Raw genomic sequence first — 22276 nt, 5'->3', positions numbered from 1 at the left:
AGGGCTTAGAAGTAACAAACGCAGGGAAGAGGACTTGGTTTTCACGAACAGAATACATAGTCCACACTTACTGACAACACAACTACTTCCCACAACAAACCACCACACGCTGACTGCACCTCCTACTCCTGAAGGCCTGGTTCAACACTTCCAAACTTTGAAAGGGTTGAGAAGGCGGCAGATAAATTCTTTCCTGGGCTACTACTGTGGAAGTTTTGATGGATGCCTATACACAGCACAAACTAAACGTTTGCTAGATTTTGCAGTACTGACATTCCTAATCATGAAAAATAATTTATGTGGAGTCACTGGGATTCCACAGCATAGCTGAAGAATCTTAGTTAAATCATCAGATCCAGCAAACAGATCATTACCCAAAGTGGCAGAAGTCAGATTACATAGTACCGTATTTAAACACAACATAATTGAAACGTTTTTCCCCCTCAGCTAAAAATAAAGCAAATTTGATAGCTGACCTATGCTTTAAAACAGACATGAAACCTCAACCTGCCTTTTTTTTTGTTATCAACATATTTTCTAACAATATGATCACTGTGACAACTCAGAGTTTGTAGAGACCACCAAAGAAAATCACTTGTTGTGGGTTTTTAGTTTCGGTTGTTTTTTTAATTATTATTATTTTGTTTGGTTTTGTTTGTTTGGGTTTTGTTTGTTTGTTTCCTCTTATTTTGGGACAGAAGGTTTGTTTTCCTGTCTCTTCTCTGACTTACCCCCTGCCCAATGATGGTGGTGACTCACCAAGTGGCAAAAATGCAAGGCGGTTTCCAGCCATGGAGAGCTCATTGAGGCTTGGTAGTTGGCACAGGTGGCGGGGAACATACCACAGGTGGTTTCTGTCTGCGGTCAAGTACTGCAGTGAAAGGCACATATGTAGCCTTTCAGGTAACGTTATCAAACGATTGGTTGAAATGTCCAGTGTTTGTAGCTCCCTCAGGTCTCCAACCTCTAAAATCCAAACAGGAGGAATTGAGAATTATTACTATAACTATTTTCACAAACAAGACCAGAAAAATCTCACATAAATAAAAAACAAAGGTCAGTTAGCTGTGCTGTTTTTCTCTTAAGAAACTGTTCTGTCAATCCGTGTCGAGAACTGATACAAATAATCCCCATCATCACCTTATTTCAATCTTTTTGATGAGGAACAGTTATCAGTTAGGCAGTATGTTTAAACACAAGATCTCTCAAGATAGAGCATTCCTGAGTTGTGACAATTACTACTGTCAAAAATATCAAGCAGTTTCCTGGTCCTACATCAGAACTAGAAAAAAACCCCAACCAAACAACAAACCCCAAACAAAACACATCACATAGCTTACTGTTATTGAGGGTGTTTTGCATGACCCCAAATTAGTGAAAATCAAATTAATTAAAAAAAATATAAAATAATTGAGGATGCAATGCTTATATCCACCTTACTTAAGATTCTCTTGCAATGAGACTTACAAATGCATGCAAAACACTTCTTGCTTAGTGACAGTCTTTCACCAAGCATGCTTAGGAACAACAGCTCTGTCTTCATAATACAATTCAAAAGACCTAGTTTAAATTAGAAAAGAAACTTCTTAATAACCTGTAAGTTATATTGCTATGTTACATTGTAGGAAGATATTACAGTAAGCGCTAACCTATAGTTGTAATAATTAGTTACAGCTTCTAGAAATTCTTTTTTAACACTTTAAGAATTTTAAAAGTACATGTTGTGTTTTAAATAGTATTGTATAATTTTTTTATGTAGGTAACAAATGAAGTTCTTAAAAGTCTGCAAGATGTGATCACACAAGTAGCCTCCCTTGTACAACAGTGATCTTCCTTGTGTCTGGTCTGTGGGACCAGGATGCACTTCAAGGACTGACTGAGAAATTTATTAAGCAGCTCTACAAGTTATCTCGTCGTTTATTTACTTTTTTTTTTTAGAGTTATCCAATTTTTAGAGTAACTGTATAAATTCTTTTCCCCAAACATGGGGAAACTGTAAACAGTTTTGCTTTGTTTTTAAATACTTTACAGCAATGGAACCAACTCATGAAGTGCTTGATGCCCCCTAATTCTTACTGCAGTTCTGAGCAGCTTGCAGAGCCAAATGTACTTTGCTCTCAGCTGAATGAAACCAGCTCTTGCATCTGATAGCTGCTAAAACAAGATTCACTAGAATTTTCTACACAGAAAACACCAGACAATTTACACAATTCACAATCCGCACAATTTACATCTCCATCACGCAGATTTTTTTAAAAGATATAAACAGGGTAACACTGTTTAAGTTAAAGCTAAACAGAAGCTGTTGTGCCCTTAAGCAATCTCTCTGCAGCAGGAGCTAGAAAATTTGCTATTCCCTGAGCTCTGAGGTAGCACCTTGTATACGACACCCAAAGAAGACAACAAAACACTAGGTTAATTTCAAGCTGTCTTCTACACAATGGGGGAAAAAAAATGCCAAATCTGAAGTTGACCTTGGGAAAAACTGCTATAAATGTTACTTTCAAGACTGAAAACATGAAATAAAGGGAAGTTATAATTCAGTATAAGAGATTTTCACAAAAGTACTAATTAAACAAAATGTGCGCACATATAAAAGGAGTTTCCGTTCACTACAAACAATCCCAGCATTAACTACTATAAAGAATCAAAAACATAGTACATGCATCCTTTTATAAAATATTACTGACAGAAGCGGCTGCTATACACAGATGTCCACATTCTTCAAATCTCTTAGTTTTGATGTCAACAGGAATACTAAGCTTTATTTTAAAAGTTTTTGGTTTTTTTTTTTACTATGAGATTGAAAATGAATGGCAAAAGCAAAATAATCACTACCAAATAGCAAAAGACTACTGTGCAAAAGAACTGCAGTAGAACTAATTTTTAAAGAGTTTTATATTCATCACAAACAAAGCCATATGCTTGAAAACACTGACAGGAAAAGAGCCACCTACATTCAGCCAAACCACTGACCACATGCAGTCAATAATAGGCCTAGCTATTTTCATGCACTAACCTTTTTCTCTGCCACTAAAAACAGTTTTCTAATTCAGTTTAGGTCCAAAATCCCATAAATGTTACGGTTGGCAAAGCTGGCAGAGTTTCAAAGGCATTGCTAGAATGATATGTTTCAAATCTAAGAGGAAATAAAAGTATTCTCATTTTATCCTTCATCCAAGAAACACATACTTGCCCAAAACTTCATCCTCTCTACCTTACTCTTCCAATGCATACCAGATGTAAACATCCACTTCCAACATACAGTGCCATATGTTACAGAAACACCCATCGACCCATGATAAAGTTAAAAAGTAAACCAAACAACTTAAAGTGCCATCAGATTAAAAATATAACCCCCAGATTCCCCACTATAGTGTTGAAAGCTCATTTTGAAGAACATGCTCAGACATTTACTAATGAAACTAAATTGGTTTCAATCTTGTTAAAGCAAAGGAAAACAATAAAGAGGAATAACACAAAAAATAAACAATCCATTAGTAAGTTTTTCAAGCTTTTAGTTACTATATAGTATTATCCATGCTTTAAAAACATAAATGCTGAAGGATGCCTTGGCTAACAAACACAGTGAAAGACTTACAAATCTCTCTCTTGCTATCACCTCATCAAGCACTAAGACACATATGAGATGTGGACTTTCAGGCAGACCCAGTAAAGAAAATAGCTATTCCCAAATAAAAAGAACTGACAAAGAAGGGACTTATATTCAGATTCCACCCCCGCCCCTAAGGGTAAGAGAGAGACAAGCATTATACATCACCATTAAACCACACTGAGGCATTCCAATTACGTTTAAATGAAATTCATAAATGAATAATTTACAATTTATATTAGTTCTAGGATTAACACTATCAAAATCAACATGGCAGAGCACTGAACCCCATTTTGATATCAGAAGCCAGAAAAAAATCCTCAGTAGCTTTGTTAATCAGAAAGACCTGAGTCCAGACGTGAAGTTCCTGTTGCTAGTTCTTTGGACCCAAGTGTTTCAGTCATGTCCATCTGCACAGATTACCACCTTCACATATAGCTGGGCAATTCTGTGGCTTAGCCATATGGTACAAATGTGTTCATGGCATTGTACACACAAAGTGGCTGACAGACTGTAAATCCACACACTACCTTACTTCACAGAAACTTAAGTGCAGGCTTATACACAGAGTCCTGTCTACAGCCTCCTAAAGGTGGTTTCAGTAACAAAAGACATACACATAAATACTTCCCTGTATTCTAAAGCTGCAAGCACTTGACTAATTATCTTTTTCATCCCTGATAAAGATTCAGAAGTGATTACTGTGGCTCCAAAAAGCAGCCTTTGCATTCATGGTAATAGCTTTCCCGACCCCTTGGAGAAAGGGACAAGTGAACTGTCATCACATGCATTTGGGTTTTCAAAAGGAAAACTGCCAAATACATTTCTCTCTCAACACAAAGAGAAAAAGAAACATCAGCATACCTTTTTAAAAAACAAACAAACAAAAACCAAAAGAGTGAAACCTTGAAAGATTTCAGGAAATTTCCAAAATTATTGACCTTCTAACAGATTGTATTTGTATAAACATACCTAGCGTGAGGAAAAAGAAAAAAAAAAAAATCTATTTCTGATTCAGATGGTTTAAATGCCAGTCTTTAATTCCCATGGCTTTACATGAAGGAAGAAAAAACATCTGGAAGTAAGCAGCCTATGCAACATATAATAATTGCCAAAGGCAATTCAAACTTCCTTAACCTTCTGGGGGTACAGGCCTCACCAGCTGCATAACTCGAAAATAACTAACAGTTTTCTTTACGTTTCAAGAGCAATCCCACCTTTCCCTGTTGGGCCATAACCCAAAATTTCATCCAAACATATATGAAACACATACACAATTGGATTTGAGTGTGTGGAAGGCATGGATTTACTTTAAATCAAATGCTATCTGAGTCTTTCCATCCAAGTAAAGGAAAAAAGAGGACAGGAAAGGGCTACAGACCTACCTGCATGAGAATGCACCTCAAAGCAGGATATTAAGAGAAAGCAGAGAACCTACAAGGAATGGAAAAAGGGACTGATCAGCAGAGAGAGCTGGCACTTAGAGGTCATGCCACAGAACTTAAATGAAAACTGCCAGTAGGCCAGGAAAATGCGAACTCACAGTCAAACAAAAGGTTTCTCAACAAGAAATAAAGAGCAAGAAATGAAGAACTGGTGTCAACAAGGCATAGAAATTAGGAGGACAGACCAAATATTAAATTAGCTTTTTGCATCATTTTTTCCTGTAAAAATAATGCTGTGTATGAGGACAGAGACAGAATACCTCATGGGAACAAGGACAAAGCACTGAAAATTACCACATCCATTACTAAAATGAAATGAGGCTGCTTAAAAAATTTCCATCCCAGAACACTGAAAAAAAGGGTTATCTATCAAAATTGCAAGCTCAGGCACAAAGATTCTCAATGAATAAGACTTCTTCTGGGATAGCAGCCTAGGGTTGGAGAACAAATGTGGAACCTGTGTTCAAAAAAGCCCTGTTAACATGAACTTGGCGCTCTTCAGTATCTTGTAACAATTGTTCTAAGGGGAAGGAGCAACCAAGAGTAACCAATGACTGGAACATAAATAGAAAGCAGAATGAAAACACAACCCATATCTCTCCAAATGTAAATCATGTTATACCGGCTTATCTTTCTTCAATGACATTTTTTGGTTAATGGTAACACATGAGTATCACATCTCATGGCAAACTATTGAGCTGGAGAAAACATCACTAGTGGTGTTCCTCAAGGGTCTACTTTGTTTAGAATTTCTATTTTCTACCTTGGTTTAAAAAACCCCTAAGTTTTAGTTTGCTGTTGACACAAGCATTTAAAGTATTGCTAATATGATAGAGAACCAAATTATCATACAGGAAGAAGAGCAAGAACTTTTAGACTGAAGTGGTCCAATGGAATGAGAAATAACAGAAAATAAGGATGGTAAGAAGGTGCTGCAAGTCAGGCCTCTCCTTGAAACAATGAAGGAAGAGAAGGATCAGCTATACTAGTTCACCACCTAAGGATAATGAGCCACTAGTGAAAGTAACCAATGCAACTTCTATATATAGCCAGCACTGTATTAGGAGCAGGAAAGTATGTTAATATACCTTAGTATTGTAGGCAATAATGATGATCTTGCTATTATCCTACAAACATTTACATCTACCACCCTGCTACCAAAGGGTTCTAACATGGAGGTGATCCTCTCCCTTGCCTGTCATTCACTCTGCAATGCCAGCAGCATGTCTCTGTTTAAGGCTGCAACTTGCTGTACTAAAAATCTTTCCTATATAACATGGAGTAATGTTTTCCGGCTTGTGGTACCCAGAGGGACATATTCCTATGAATCAAGTGCTGTGATGACTGGCTGTGATTGTGAAACACTGGACTTCATGCACCCAGTGATCCCTCTCTATACTGGGGTCTAAAAAGGACCTTGGTTGCTTCAGGAAAAGAACAGAAGGTGCTAGAAGTGGCTACCATACTTCACCCCTGAAATAACGTTTTAATCAACTTCCATGAATCTGAGTACAAGATATATTTTCCTATTAGAGCTATAAAACCATGCAACAGTGAGTAAAAGGTGTCTGAAGTCTTTCATACTTACAAAGCTTATCACCTGTCCCATTAGAAAAAAATGCAAGTGTCTATACATCCCTGTGAATTTGAACTCTAATACTATTATCAGTTAAAACTGTAATGGACAGGAAATCTAAGTTTAAATCACTGAAACCATGATAGAAAAGATCTCCTTTAGATCTGCTCCGGGATGTCTCAGGAGACTTAAATAGATTTTAAGATGTTTAAAACGAATTAAATATCCTATTATATATTACATTACATTTACTGTCTTACCACGCAGCTCACGTTTCATAGCCTATAAAAATTAAATTTTGTAGCACAAATTGGCACTTATGATAGACCTGTGCCATCTTCAGAGAAGGAAGTTTGACCATAACTGAAAATTGGCATCCTTAGATTTAAGGACAAAGAAAGGGGGAGGCAAATTGAATCACATTTACATTTTGACACTGCTGTATGCAGATCTGTTACTGTATTGTTAGTGAAAGAGCTTGAAAAATGTTCTGTTTCTCAAGCCTACCACACCTGAAGATGATTCTTTCCTTGTATTTCTCCCATGTAGGCTAACATTTGCTCAATATTTGAAGAAAAAAAAAAAAAAAGGACTGGAAGAGACATTTTGATACTGCAGCAACTATTTTATGAATAACCTGTTTTAAAATAAGGTGCTGAATATGAGTTCAAACCCATAAAAATTCTATGAAAAAAGGCTTCTATCCCAGGTGACCAAACTTGAAACTATTACTTTTAACCATACTTACAGTTGCATTTCATACACACATCCTGGCTGGAAAGAACAGGGAAAAAGATTTTCTGGGGTAAAGTAACACCTCAAAAATGTTCCCAATTCTCAGTTTCACCTACTTCAGCCATAAACTATATTGACTCTTCTCCAAAACATTTAAGCAGCAGATAAAACTCAAAACCAAGTGAAAAATACATACTTCTATTGAACATACCCAAATAGCATCTGTTTTTCCTCAACCTTTCTAAATGCCACAAGCCAATTTAGTAACAAATGTTACTTATTTTGTACCATCATTCACAAGCAAAGGTGAGGAAAAGTGGCCTTCTAAAGTCCAGTCTTGCTAAACAGTAATTTTAGTTCAGCAAAAAGTGGCTGAAAACAGACATCAGGCATGAGGGTCTCATTAAGCCAAACTCATCGAAAAGGTTAGTGGTTCCCCATCTTTTACCATAATTAAGCTTACATTAACAAAACTGGCAGCCTTGTGCATTTTATGGGTCCAGCACTCTGTGCTTTTCTCAGCATCAGCACTGAAGCACCAGACAGAGAGCACAGATCCAGAGTGGTTATCAGGTTATGCTCCATATTTCCCCCCAGTGCAGGTTTGGAATTCCATTTTCTTCCATAATTTGATGGTCTCACTGAGAACAGTTAGAAAAATCAATTATAAAAAATACCAGAAATTAACATACATGAGAAAAGTGGAAAAGGTGGGTGAAGGGGCAAAAAGGATAAGGGGGGGGGGGGGGGGGCGAAGTTTACACACAAAGAAAACTCAAGGCCCTGAAATGGTCAGGTTTGCTGTTGTTTGGTTTGGTTTTGGTTTTGTTGTTTGGGCTTTTTTTTTCTTTAAAAGACAACCTATCCTTTCATTTTGTTCTAGTGTACTTTGCCTAGTACTTTACTGCCCCACAGCAAAGTACTACTGCTACACAAATATGTAATAGATATGAAATTAACATATTAATATTATTCTATGGTTTTATTAAACAATATCCCAAATTGTGGACAGAGGAGCCAAAATGAAGTGTGAAGAGACACAATCGTACTTTGTCAAGTATATTGCATGAAAAATTCTCCTAGCACCTTACAGAAAAGTCTCTTATTTAGGAAGTGATATAGTTTTGCTGTTATCTTTCCTTTGAGAAGCAGCTGTTTTCCTTTTTCTGGGTGTTCCTGGGCGGTATGAACATAAACAAATGTGAATGAATAAAGCATAAGACCTATTACATTTTTCTTGTTTTGTTTATGTCTTACCACCTTTACTGCTGCACATCATCTACAGTTCACCGTACACTAATATCACTACATGGTAAGAGGGGGAAAAGCCTTCCAGAAAAACTTTGTGCGTACAATAAAGAGCTAATAATTTGAACTCAAGATGCCAGCCAGCTAGAGATGGCTACTTAAGTACCCTGTTTTGATTAAGTACAAACCAGTAATCACCTAAACCGAAGCCAAACAAAATGAGCATCCTAAAGAGGTATCAAGGATAGCTCAGTGCCTTGGTTTAACCCCAGCCAACAACTAAGCACCACGCAGCCACTCACTCCCTCCCCCCCTAGCCAGTGGGATGGGGGAGAAAATCGGGAAAAGAAGTAAAACTCATGGGTTGAGATAAAAAAAGTTTACTAGAATATAAAAAGAAGAAACTAATAATGATAGCACTAATAAAGTGACAGCAGTAATGATAAAAGGATCGGAATGTACAAACTATGCACAGTGCAATTGCTCACCACCCGCTGATCGATGCCCAGTTAGTCCCTGAGCAGTGATACCCCTGTCCCCATTTCCCCCCGGTTTATCTACTAGATGTGACATCACACGGTATGGAATACCCCTTTGGCCAGTTTGGGTCAGCTGCCCTGGCTGTGTCCTGTGCCAAGTTCTTGTGCCCCTCCAGCTTTCTCGCTGGCTGGGCATGAGAAGCTGAAAAATCCTTGACTTTAGACTAAACACTACTTAGCAACAACTGAAAACATCAGTGTTATCAACATTCTTCACATACTGAACTCAAAACATAGCACTGCACCAGCTGCTAGGAAGACAATTAACTCTATCCCAGCTGAAACCAGGACACTCAGGAAGCCACAGAGACAGGGCCAGTCCTGGCTATAAATTCTCAGGCAGCTTTTTCCTTTCTTCTTCTTCAAAGGAAAAACTTCAGATTGACACAATGGACTGGTCTCTCTGACAAATATAGATTAGTAGCTCCTAACTTGTTACTACACTAGTGTCTAAATAATCCAAGCAAAGACCTATCTGTTGTGACTGTTGCTATCAACGGTTTCCAACCAGCTGGAAACAGACACATCTTTCTTCCTTTTCTTGAGGTTGGTGGGTTTGGTTTTTTTTCCTTCCTCACCAAGAATTAACTAAATGCATAACAAATGCAATAGGTCCAGGTTAGATTTTCATCTTTCAGTGGAAAAGTATTATGCTATATCAAGCCAAATTATGCTTACTTATATTGCTATTGGGAAATATGAAAGAACCCTCTTCCCTGAAGGTAAACTCTGTCCCCATAACAAAAAAATGCAACTACAAATTTGAGTGGGGTGAGGGAAAGAAAAAGAATCAAAGGAAGCTCTTCAGTTTGGAACCACTCTTAGGGCAGTGGAGTCACCGTATCTGTTTTTGAAAGGAATGCTGACAGATGGGATTGTCTTAACTGAAGTCCTATGAAAATAAGAATTCTTCCAGGCCACTGGAAGTTACTACAAATTGCAACAGTAGTTACAAGGGAGGGACTGGCTAAACATTCACAGGAGGTATTCCCACTATAATAGAGGTGCATCTTTCTTAAATATAAACTATGGATTCTGACGCCCTTTACTAGCAGCATTAACAGAAGCTTCTCTTGCTCCTCCTCACTTGCCCAGCTCATTTGTGCTGATCAGTGTGTGGCCTCCCACCAGACTCACTAACTCAGCGGTTGAGGAGGGCAGGCAGGCGCTACTATAATGATGCGGTTACTACTGAGAAAATGGCATGGACCAACTACTAACAGTTTCTAACCAAGATTATCACCAAAAAAGAAGACATCTGACTTCAAACAACATTAGCAATGTTCTGATTTTCAAAATGCTGAGAGCAACTGCAAGCCTTATCTTCATCAGTGGAAGATACTGCTGTTTAGTGTTTCAAATCAGCACAAAAGACGACAAGTAAGGCTTGTAATTATACTCTCCCCCCCATCATTCCAAATTGCATTCCTTTAGCAACACAAGTAAGTAGTCTTAGTCCATAAAGCTCTCAAACATTAAATAATTACCAACTGGAGTATACTTGCAGTTGCTCAGTATCAAAGCCTTCCATAAAGAATGACAATTTAATGCAGATTTTGACAATGCTAAGTTAAACACCAGTCTTTATTTTAAATGCCACTGTGATAAAGTTAAGATAACTGAAGTACAGGTATCAAACTCTGTGTGTGACATGAACCACAGGAAAGTTAATCTCACATAATACCTCCAGTTCTACACATTTTCTTTAAAAGCTTTTTCCATTTAGATTTAGTGTTAGTAAACAATGCATTTTATTTTGCCTCAATTTATTTAATAGACTAGCTGAGTAAAAACAAGGATGTCGATAACAAGTAGTATTTTAACTCTCTCACAATGGTATGTATAAAAGAAAATTATATTTGGCCAGAAAGGTCAAAATGGAAATCAATACATTCTAAAATTCTTCTGTTGCACAGCACTAACAATTTGTGTTTGTTCACTTTCAAAGACTGAATGACATTGTTCTCCAAGCTTCCCTGAGCACTCAAGTCCTACTAGTAAATTCCATTTGCTTAATGCACAAGTAAAATCAACTACCCGTTAATATAGCTAATCACTGTATGCAAGTTACAGAGAGCTTGGAGAAAGGAAAAAAAAAAACCACAAGGGAACCAAAGAGACAGAAGTACATTCATAGATAACTTTATAAATAAAGACTTAAGGGGAAAACAAGTTAAGTTTTAGCACCCAATCCTAAAAATTTTTAAAACTAAACTTCAAGAGCTAATTTTTTCTTGTCACAAATGTTAATTTGGTGCAACAAAAAAGAATCTCAAAAATTTAGAATTATTAACAGGTTGTACATGAAAAATGAGTAGCAAGTTACTTTAGTCAACAGGTAATTTTCTTCCAAAAACTAAATAGCTGAATAGGCTCTATGAAATAACAACTACTCAATTTCATGAACAAGTATGCAACAAGTTTGCAGCCATGTGCTGGCATAGCAAATACACTGTTTAACTTTCACCAACGTCGTTATGGTGGTGCAGTATACAATAAACTGCAGTTTTCAGCATTTTTTTTAATTTTAAAACAGTGTCGGTAAAGGCAGCAAGCATGGACATAACCCTCCTGAAAAGCTGGTTTAGCTTGTATGGCTTACTTAGTCTTTGCTTAGGACCTTCCTGAAATAAGTCAGTGCAGCAAAACAAAGTTAGAGCCCTTTGGCAGTACAACATTCTGAAATCAGTAAGGCATTCCTAATGTAAACCTTGAATTTGCAAAGCAGTTACTACTACCATTTCCTTTTTCACACATTTACAAACCGATGAAAAATTTCAGAGAAAAAAGACCCACAGTTTAATATCTGTTCAAAGCCGAGGTTCTTTGAAACCCTGACTAAACACTATTGAACAGATTGTCTGCATTAAAGAAGTTTTCATACTACAGAAACACAAACACCATTTGTATATGAAACACATCTTTCTGAGCATACATCCAACTCTCCATCTTGGAGGTTTAGTCTCAGCCTTGTCAATACACATCTGTCTTCACCCATGTGAACAGCTATTGGCAAATGTTTATGAGAGAGGCCCTGAGCATCTTAAAACCCCCTTTAAGTTCAGTTTTGCTTTTGGGTAACAGTTCTAGAAAGAAAGACTTTTATAAGTATTTTAACGAACATCTGTTCTGAAGTTTCACAAGAGAACTTCATATACATCATATGTGCCTTGAACCAGGCAATCAGTAAGTCAGATCTTTATTCTCAGAATGATCAGAAGAATTCAGTGCTGACAGATGACGTACAAACCAATTTTTTCTGAAATTCCTTTAGTTAGGAAGCTAGTCTGATATTAGGCACTATATGATCACTCAAGTTCAGCTTAATTTCTTGGAATATGTTAACTCTCAAGAACAAGTGATGATTTTTATAAAAACAGTCAAAGGGAAAAGACTTACTAGAAGTCCCATATTCTTCTTCTCATAAAGACAGGCTAATACATGCATTGCGCAAGAAGGAGAATCCGCCTCATGACAGCCCCAAGCTATGTTGCTCAGAACGTGACTGTTGCCAGCCATAATATGGAAAAACCCTTGTATCAAATTCCAAAGAAAAGGCTTTACTGGGCTCAGTAGAGGATTCAGCATGTTGAGGGAAGAAGTTCCAAAAGGAGGGGCATGACACCTTAAAAAAAAGTTACAGTAACTCATGTGAATTTTATTTCAATGTAGTTTTTTCCTTATGTAAGAATATAGTTGAAAAATCCTAAAGATTTCTTTTGGGGTTAGTTTTGGGGTTTTTTTTTTTTGGTTTTTTTTTTTTTTTTTTTTTTTGGTTTTTTTTTTTTTGTTTTTGTTTTTGTTTTTTTTTAAACACAAAAGCAAACACACCTGCCCAAATGTCTTAACATAGGTCCAAGCATTCTATTGTAATAAATACAACAGTGACTACATTCATTTTCAACAGTACTGAAGACAGTTGTACAGCAAATCAGCCAGACAAGCAATGAAGTATCATACCTTCTTAGTTATGAAGATTATCAGAGATGCCACCAAGAATTTCAGGGTTGGAGGGGATTTACCAGAGCTATGAATGGAATAATGATCTGTAGAGCTTTAGAGCCCACGCAGGTAATACATAAATTAAAGCACCAAGGAACGTTAGTTTTTATAGTCTTTATGGATTTTCAGATACAGTTATGTAACTTAACACCTTCAAAGACTCAGAGCAAGACTACAACATAGAATTACATACCTACAGAATTACAAAATTAAATTCCTGGTAGTCTGCTTTTATACATCTTAGATTCAACTCCACAGGAGTAAGACTGACCAAAAGCAACCAAAGATCCTCCACTTCTCCTTCCTCTCCTCTGCTATGCAGTCAATAAACTGACATAAAACAAACACCACAAATGGAATAATTACTGAATTCAAACACAACTGTGGCCACTTTCAGAGTTATTTTTTTCTGTGGTATATAACTGTGTCACAATGAGTCCTGTCCATAAATCTCAAACCCAAGTTTCAAACCATCAAAACATAAAAAACAAATAATGCTATTTGACCTTCATTATTTAGGTCTGCGTGCCAGGTCTAATCAGTTCTCACAAGCACATTCAAGTTTTTAAAAACAGACTGTAGAAATACATTTTTCAAAGTAAAAGTAACAGAATGCATTGTTTTGATGCTACAGCCTGAAGCCCTTTATCTGAGTTTTATCAAAGTATACTCTATCACTGATCAAAGCAGCAATGACAACTTAACGTTCTTTAAAGTTATATACTGCTGCATAAACTTCCCACTTTTGCCTTGTGGCCTCCGGCTCAGCATGTCATTGGGAGTATATTCAAAGGTCAAGAGACTTTCTTTCAGAAGCCCTCTGTTCCCAAGTGGCAGCTCTAATGATTGCAGGAGCAGAGAGTAGAACAGGGTAGATTAATTCCATCAGGGCTCTGTTCTCATATACCCTAGAAAATTCAGGTTGTCACTTCTTCTGTCAGATGTTTGAAAGACTACTTTGTACATTACTGTATGAACTATTTGTATGTGGTAGCAGCATTTCCATGTCACCCTATTACTGATATTATTATCATCTACAGACCTCTTCTCAGTCTAGCGCTGAAATCAATATTTCATTTTAAATTCCTTTCAATTTAGTATTTTGCATATGCCGTGTTACTGGCTGACTTTTTGAAGTAAAGTTTGGAAGTTACTTGGACATGCAAGATGACTTTTTTTTTTTAAATCTGTATTTTAACAATTTACTGAGAAATCTCAAATTGAGTTTACTAGAAAAATATTATGCAATTTTATGTTTAATGAACTGTGTTGAAATGAATTGTACTTAAGATTCCTTATTTAATAAAAAGGCGTAAGAACATGCAACATAACTACCATGCTTCTACAGTCATATTTAAGATCTACAACATCTCCATAAAGTTTTAAGTTTCAGATGAATGCTTGTCACAATTACTTAAAGCACTCTCAACATATTCAAAATTCCTGTCCACCCCCCAAAGACAAGAGGAAAACCCCTGGAGAAACAAGGCTTACAGTGACTTGAGAAATCAAGGACTGCCAAACAGAAGAATAAGCCAGGATTCAAAGAGGCAGTACCAAATCTCTTAACAATAGAGAATCCACTTAAATCTGCTCCCATACTCTCAGGAATGCACCAATCATCCAAGTACCTCACCATTAAAAGCAGCACTCAAACTCCTGTATCTTGGCACACCTCCTTTATCTCCTATCTAAAAGCCCCGGAGGGGGACAGCTACCAGGGGGAAAGCCCATGGCCCAGAGCTTAGAAAACATACGTGTTCCAGCAAATATTTTTATTTTCGCAAGTGGAGTACTGCAAAGCCAGAAGCACAACAGGCTTCAGAGCACCACTACTAATAATTAGGCTGGCTCTTCTATGCTCCATCCTGATTTCACCTACACCTTACTAGGTCTCCTACTACCTCCTTTTCCAAGAAGGAAAGGAACTGGGGGGTGGTGAGGGACATATGGGACTGGTGGGGCCAGATTCTGCAAGTTTGATACACGGTAACTTTCACAAGGATCTCACATGGAATACTAGGGAACAAATGGCAACATTGGCCCATTCTCAGAAACCAGTTTCAAAGCACTAAACCCATAAATATCTGGGATTTTGATGCTTCAGAGGAAATCAAAGTTTAAAATAAAAAAATTGTGCAACAGCAGGTCACAGGCAGCCTTGCACTGACATATTTCTACCCTCTAAAATAATGTTCTTACTACCAGGAATACAATATAATAAAAAAGTATTTTAATGATTAGGACTCAGATGGTGTCATTCTGAAAGATGTCTCTTTCCAGACATGTGATACCACTATAACTTTCAACAAGATTCTGTGGCCAATAAGTATTATCACATAAAAAGGGAACCTTTACAGGTCAATCCCTGCCCAGACCCTATGAAGAATTCAAATGAACTTAACATGGTCTGAAATGCTGATGTACAGCACCCTACTCTCAGGCACTCTTGGATCTATTCATGAACTCTGTAATTAAATGAGCACACTGTTCATGTTTTAGATATAGTCAAACCTCAACCAGGCAGAGATTTTTCAAATTAAAACATCACCAAAACCAAAGTAGGGATCTAAGAAAGTGATTGATTCAAGATCTTTATCATCTTGCTACAATACATAAGAAAGAAGAAAAAAATCAAAATCAGTAAGGTCAAGTTACAATTTTGAGTGACTTTTAAATATTGTAAAACTAGTATCAGAAAACTTAAGCACTTGGTCATTAGCCTTTTGCTTCAATAGGATTTTAGCCTTCAATTTATCACCGTGAAACCTCAATGCCAGTTTCAGTTTGTCCCTGATCACTTTTCCAGATACATAATGACCACAGAAGCTGTTTTATGACCTATCTTTTATAAAATTGCAGGTATTTGGAAATATGATGCACTGAGCCATATCACAATTTCTTAACTAAAAACATGGTCATTAAAATAGCTTAATTTCCAAATACTTTTTCCAGTGATTGTGCTAAATCACAATAGCAAATTTTAAGATGGAATTTTCTAGTCCAATAGGCCTAGTACACAAAGCAATATTTGAATACATAATTTAAATGTTACAATGAAAGACATTGATGGTTTCTTCCAACTGTTTCCTATTAGTTTTCAGATTAATGAATTACAACACATACATACTTAGCACATGCATTTTTGAGAACCTGCTGTGCAACACCATGAGGAATACCACAGGCCATTGTTGAAAGAGATAGTTTTGTTGGTTTTTTTGTTTTTAACGTCATTTCTGCTACAGTTACGGGAAACATTTCAGTTCCAGTACACCCAATAGAAGGCCATCCGGAAGATGTGTTGGAACAAAAGCATACATTTGAACAACATTTTAAGCTTAAACTATAGCTCTAGAATTTTTCTGACTATGTGTTTATACTACTATTTTTGCTACCAGCATCCAGTGACATTATGAACCTTCCATGCTATACTAAAACATGTTGTATGATACTAACAAAAAGGCTTTTAAAAAGCCCCTCAACAGGAGGGGGATTGACAAAAAATAGCCGTATGAAGGGGCAAGCAGACAGAGAACAGTGAGCAGCTCTGCATACACAGATGACTCATTCTGACACACTGTACAGGTGAGGGTATACAGGAAAAACTTCAGTTAATGAAAGTTTCCAGGAATTTAATGGAATTTTTTTATTCTCTGTCTTCACTTCCCTCCCCATAAATTTAAAGCACTCAGAAGTACTAGTAGTCCTCCTGAGAATTTAACCCAAACCAAATGTTTGAGCAAGGCGGAGTCTGTTGTAAAGCCTCACACAATCAACATCCTTTAATTAAATAGGTACCACTGTGTTTGAACATGCATGAAAGCTAATCTGTAAGGAATACCACTTGTACAATACACTACCCTGTGCTGTGGTCATCTCTATTTAGGTCACAAATTCCTATGACAATCATTAACCATCCACATTGCTATTTTGTTGCTAACTCTTCAGAGATTACCCTCTGCTATAATTTCCTAGGAGACATTCTTCTTAAAAAAATTTCAGTCCTTACAGGCTGTCAGGACAGGGCTATATTGGAGTTTATACAAGATCAAAACATGTAAAAATCTCTTCCTCCTAGAAATTCGAAGAATGTTTTAAAGACACTATCAGTTATTTTTATTGTGCTTTTACATTAATACAGCATAATTACTGAAGACTTACTAATCCTAATATGAAAAAACAATACAGTAACAGGCAAGTATGGGTAAGTTTTGCATTGATTTAGATAAAAAAAATAAATTTGCTGTGGTTGAACCTAAGAGCTAATGTAAACCTTAGTATGCTGAGTCTCGGTTTTATACAGTAAACTGAATCTAGGAATGAATTATTAAACAGCATATATTTTTTACAGATCTGTACAAAGAAAAATTATTTTTAATAATTGGTCACCAACCTACTTCAAGGAAAACAACATATTATGATAATAATTAAAAGATATTTTTATTTAGAAGTCCATTCTCCTTTAAGTAGTCACATACTTAGAGAGTGCAAAGCTCATGTAACCTAATCTATGTTTTCCTCAAATCCCCACAAGTCCATTTACTTAAAAACACCACACTCCTGGATAGGTGCCTGGCGTACCAAACCTGTCCCGTCGTGTATATTTTTATACATGTTACTAAATTAGGAAAGCAGAGTGGACTAAGGTTATGCCAACTCTGAAAAAAGAACAGGGTCTGCATCAGTTTTGCCTTTGCTTTTAAAGTCACAATCATTATTAAAAAAAAAAAAAAAAAACAACTTTATTAAGTATCAAAGCAGTCTGCCCTAATCAGAGACAGTAATAAAAGCAGAAGGGAATGGGGGGGGGGGGGGGGGGGAGCAAAATTATTCCCCCCAATTTTGAAGGCTCTATATGAAATATGGAAAACAAGTTTAAGAAATTAGTTAGGACTCATTTACTGCCACGGTCTAGAATAAGAATAGAAATATTTGCATGCTGTAACCACAATCTGTGGAAATCTACTGTGAAAAGGAAGTAGGGAAGAAGTTATGTTTATATGCCTTTAATTAAGATTTACCGAAATACCTCATATTGAGCTCTATTCAGAATTACTAAGTTGGGTATTCAAGAAGTCTTTACCCGTGAAATACTAGTATGAATAGTAAATACAGATATTGTATTTCATAGCAAGTTAAAAAAGTGAGAAATGAATATGCAGTTTTCATGTCTCAAAGTTTCTCTTGCCCCCAATTAGCAAAGCAAATTCCTAAGCAAAACAGACTTAGCAATAATCAATTAACATTCTGAGAGTTACTTTATAAATAGACAAAGCAGTAATCAACAATTATAGTTTGATTTATAACTTTAATAACGATTGAACCCTTCCTGTCGTTAACCACTGGGGTTACCTATGCAAGAGAAAATGATCTAGTGTTTATCTGCAAGTTACATTTTTCAAAATTAATCTTCATGAACTCTTCCAGCCTTCTGGAAGCACAAGTTGTTTCAGTTACAAAAACTCACTGATCTTACCCCTATTAATTTCCTATTAACTTAGAGAGTTATTAATTATGGAAAGGTAATTATTAATTTCCTAATAATGGGTAGAAAGACTCAATCCTCCCCAATATTAAATATGATCAACCTCAAAAAGGTGTGGTTTTAACAAATGGAATGGGAACACCCATGTTCTATTTCTGGGTAACACTGACTGATGCTGTGGCCTGGAGCAAATCACTTCTGTACAAACACTTTTTTCCATTTTATAAAATGAGGATAACACTCCCTTATCAGCTTCACAGGATCTTTCTCAAATGCTTTGAAGATGAAGTGTTATAAGACTACAAATGTATTTTAATGAGGCTTAAACCGACTATATTTCTAAAACATTTTGCCTTAAAATGGAAAAGGATTTGAACAGAAATGAAATGAAGAGTATATGTGCTATTAACCTCCCCTAAATATTGTTGCAGTTTGCACTTTGAAAACACCAAAGGCAGAGGAATAAATTTCCTTCAGATTCTACCTAAATGAAGAAAAATGGCAAGAAGTGGATGCAATATGCCGAAGTCTCAAGAGACAGCATGGAAATGTCAATTTGAAATGGAAGCCACACATCTCCTCATATGGGGAAGGGCATTTGCTAAACCTGCCTTTGACTCTTGCAGAGTTCTGTACCCCCCTTCAGTAACAGCAATTGCTGGTGCTCCCCAGTCACCTGCACTTTCACCCTACAGATTAAGGAACAGCATCACACAGTTTACATGAAGTTTGGTATTATTTGACTGCGGGGTTTTTTTTGCCTGATCAATGTGCTCAACTCCTGGTTTTTAAAGTTTCCTGACAACAAACACAAAGGGAAACTTGGTCTAGCCCATGTAAAGACAACTGCTGATGTATTTCTCCCCACCCCCTTCTTAAAGGGAACTTTGCCAAAAGATGGGCTGGGATCATAAACCATACCCTATTCTTTGTTTAATTACTTAGCTTTTACTCTTGACTTGGCAAAACATTAAGCTTTTCATTTTAGTAAATCTATAATTAACTCCAACATGTGCTGAGTAAACATAACCTCATTTTTAATTAAATCTTAAGAACAAGATGCTACAACATGCCATTTCTAAGGAGAAGTGTATCTCAAGTAATGTGCAATAAAAAAAATCTAATTCATGTCAAATAAGAAACTTAAGTCCAACTTTGAGTATAACTCACCCTTTTTTAAGTCATCTGTTGTCCAAACGTGCATTCACTAACTACAAGACCAAAATGTAAATCTGAAAATCAAAAGTTTCCAAGGCTAAAGCCAAATCAAATCTAAATGGTAACACAGCAAAACTGAGAGATAACTTTGGCTTTGGAACTCCCGAAGAATCATTTTTCCAGTATTTTTCACTGGATTACCTTTTTTTTTTTTTTTGCAAATGATGCAATAATGCTTACACAAAGTGAAAAGAAATACAATTTCTCAAGAATGAAAGGAGTTGAAATATCACATGTATTATAAACATCAGAAACAAAAGGGAACTTCCTAATTAGTCATTCATAAGTGAGAAGATTCAGAAAATGTACTTCTGAGCGCACATTCATACAGGACTAACTACAATTCTAAATTAAAATGAGACACCAATTCTCTGAATAAAGAGAAATCTTAAAAAACTAAAGTTAAGCTACTATGAAAACATAATGTCAACTCTTAAGTCAAGCTTACACATGAACTAATGTAATAATATCAAATAATAACCATATTTTGTTTATGCTGCAACTCTAAGATTTTTTCAAATAAGATCTCTGGCATTACGTATTTCCAAATGGCCCTCAAGAATTTAGATTATTTAAGTGCTACAGTTAAATAGTACAAAACCTCACAAAACTTTACAGCGTGTTCAAGAATTATATATAGCAGAGCGAAATAAAAGAACCGAGAAATTGTTAAAGACAGAAGCTACAAGATTTAGTTTGCAGAACAAAAAAATGCTGTGCATTTCAATAAAGGGCTCAAGAGAACTTAATAATATTAAATCTCATCTTCTTACTTATTTGCAACTCTTTTAATCAGCTCTCCTCTCAAAGACAGAGTCTCTCAGTTAGTGATTCTGATTACCACAGAATCTAGATACTGATGACTCCGCATTAGGCAGAAGCTGGTCCACTTACTAAATTTATCCAAAGTATATTCAAAACATGACTTCAAGAGAATTTCACAAAGCATTTTCTTCCAGCCATTTTATATTATATTTCAATTGCAACATGCTTCTCTTCTGGACAAATTTTTCCCTTTGCTTCTGACCAAGTTTAGCTTCGCCGTCTTTCAACAATTCTCACAACAATTTAATGATGCGTGGTGGAAGTCCCATTGTTTCAGTGGTAGCACACTATTAAGCAAAGTGCCTTGAGGCCAAAGTACATGATCTTATCCATGGGTGACACTGATTTGCTAGTGTTTGCTCACTAGGTAGGATTATCCTTTACACTACAAGAGTGCCACAGCACAGAAAGTGCTTTCTAATCTCCAAGGCCCTTTCCCCATCCCATCAATCCTGTATTGCCTGATTTCGTCAGGAAACTAAGACTTAAGCGTTCATTATATATTTTCACCATTCTCCCCCATCTCCGCCCCCCTAAAGTAACTTCTTCAAACTAGTTAGACAATCATGACCAAACCTGAGAAAAGAATAGAGGTCTTCATTATTAAATTCTCACAAGCTTAATGAACACAGGTACTTAGAGACCAAAATCTTGCCCATCACATTGAAGATAAACAGCAGCACAGGCTCAGCCTTTATTAGAGTCTGAAGAATGTCTACAATCAGACTGAAGACATAAATCTTTATACAGCTTCATGATGCATACTATTTCAATGGTTTTAAAAAGAGTTATGCTAGATTTCTATAAGGCAAATATTAAATACTAAAAATTAACACTAATTGTGAATTGTGGAACAAAAACATTAAAAATAGATAATGAATCAACTTATGCTATTAATTGCATTGTTTCAGTTCTTAATCACAATTAAGGAAGACACAAGAGAGAATCATTCTTAAAATACAAAATGCAATAAAAAAGTGTGGTTGTTCAGACACTTAATGGCAAACATTTACCATCCAACTGTTTTGCAGTTGTAATTAAGAGATTTTTTTAGCAATTGATTAAGGATATTACTGAGAGTATCCTCCTAGATATCCACTGAGTTTCAACAAAAACTGAGGGTTCTTGTAACACCACACAATGGGAAGGGAAATACAAGAAGAATGACAGGGCAACAACTCCAAAGTAAGCTTTTTATGTGATGACATCATTATGCTGCAAGTTGGCCTATGTGGTTACACAAGGTGAATACTGATCAGCCTGTCTTAACTAGAACCTCTGCTGTGATAAACAGTTCACTGCCATTTGTGTGATATGTGCAGGTCTCAGTCCAGAAGAAAACAGTCATTAGTTTTGAAAAGTTACTTTAAAAAATGACTATCACCTATTCCTGAAAGCTATTTTTTAATGCAGATCTTTAAATTCTGCACAAGCTGCACTAGTAGAAGCTAAATTGTATCTTAAATGGTTACTTACTATAAATTAAGAGCAATTAAGAGCCGTCTTTCCCTAACAATGCATTGCAATGCAGTATCTGCTGTAAAGCACGTAGTTTACACACAGTAAAATGATATACTGCAGTGAAATCGC

The 22276-nt window shown here is 36.3% G+C and overlaps 1 protein-coding gene across 12 annotated transcripts in view; it reads right to left on the bottom strand.

The window, feature by feature from the left end:
* Positions 1-22276, bottom strand: part of LRRC28 (leucine rich repeat containing 28) — a 59093-nt gene that overhangs the window by 23786 nt on the left and 13031 nt on the right. For 11 of the 12 annotated variants that reach the window (XR_007507428.1, XR_007507430.1, XR_007507426.1 and 8 more), the window contains one exon: positions 760-966. Coding sequence is in view for 7 of the 12 variants with exons in the window: in XM_049811710.1 (XP_049667667.1) it covers positions 760-966 (207 nt within the window). In the remaining 5 variants the exon portion in view is untranslated. Of the gene's footprint in view, positions 1-759; positions 967-21262; positions 21348-22276 lie in introns of those variants that run through there. The other variant, XM_049811709.1, reaches the window with a different exon arrangement.

The sequence above is a fragment of the Accipiter gentilis genome, chromosome 10 (genome assembly GCF_929443795.1).
Source record: "Accipiter gentilis chromosome 10, bAccGen1.1, whole genome shotgun sequence".
Taxonomy (NCBI): domain Eukaryota; kingdom Metazoa; phylum Chordata; class Aves; order Accipitriformes; family Accipitridae; genus Astur; species Astur gentilis.
This window is presented reverse-complemented; position numbering and strand designations above follow the sequence as displayed.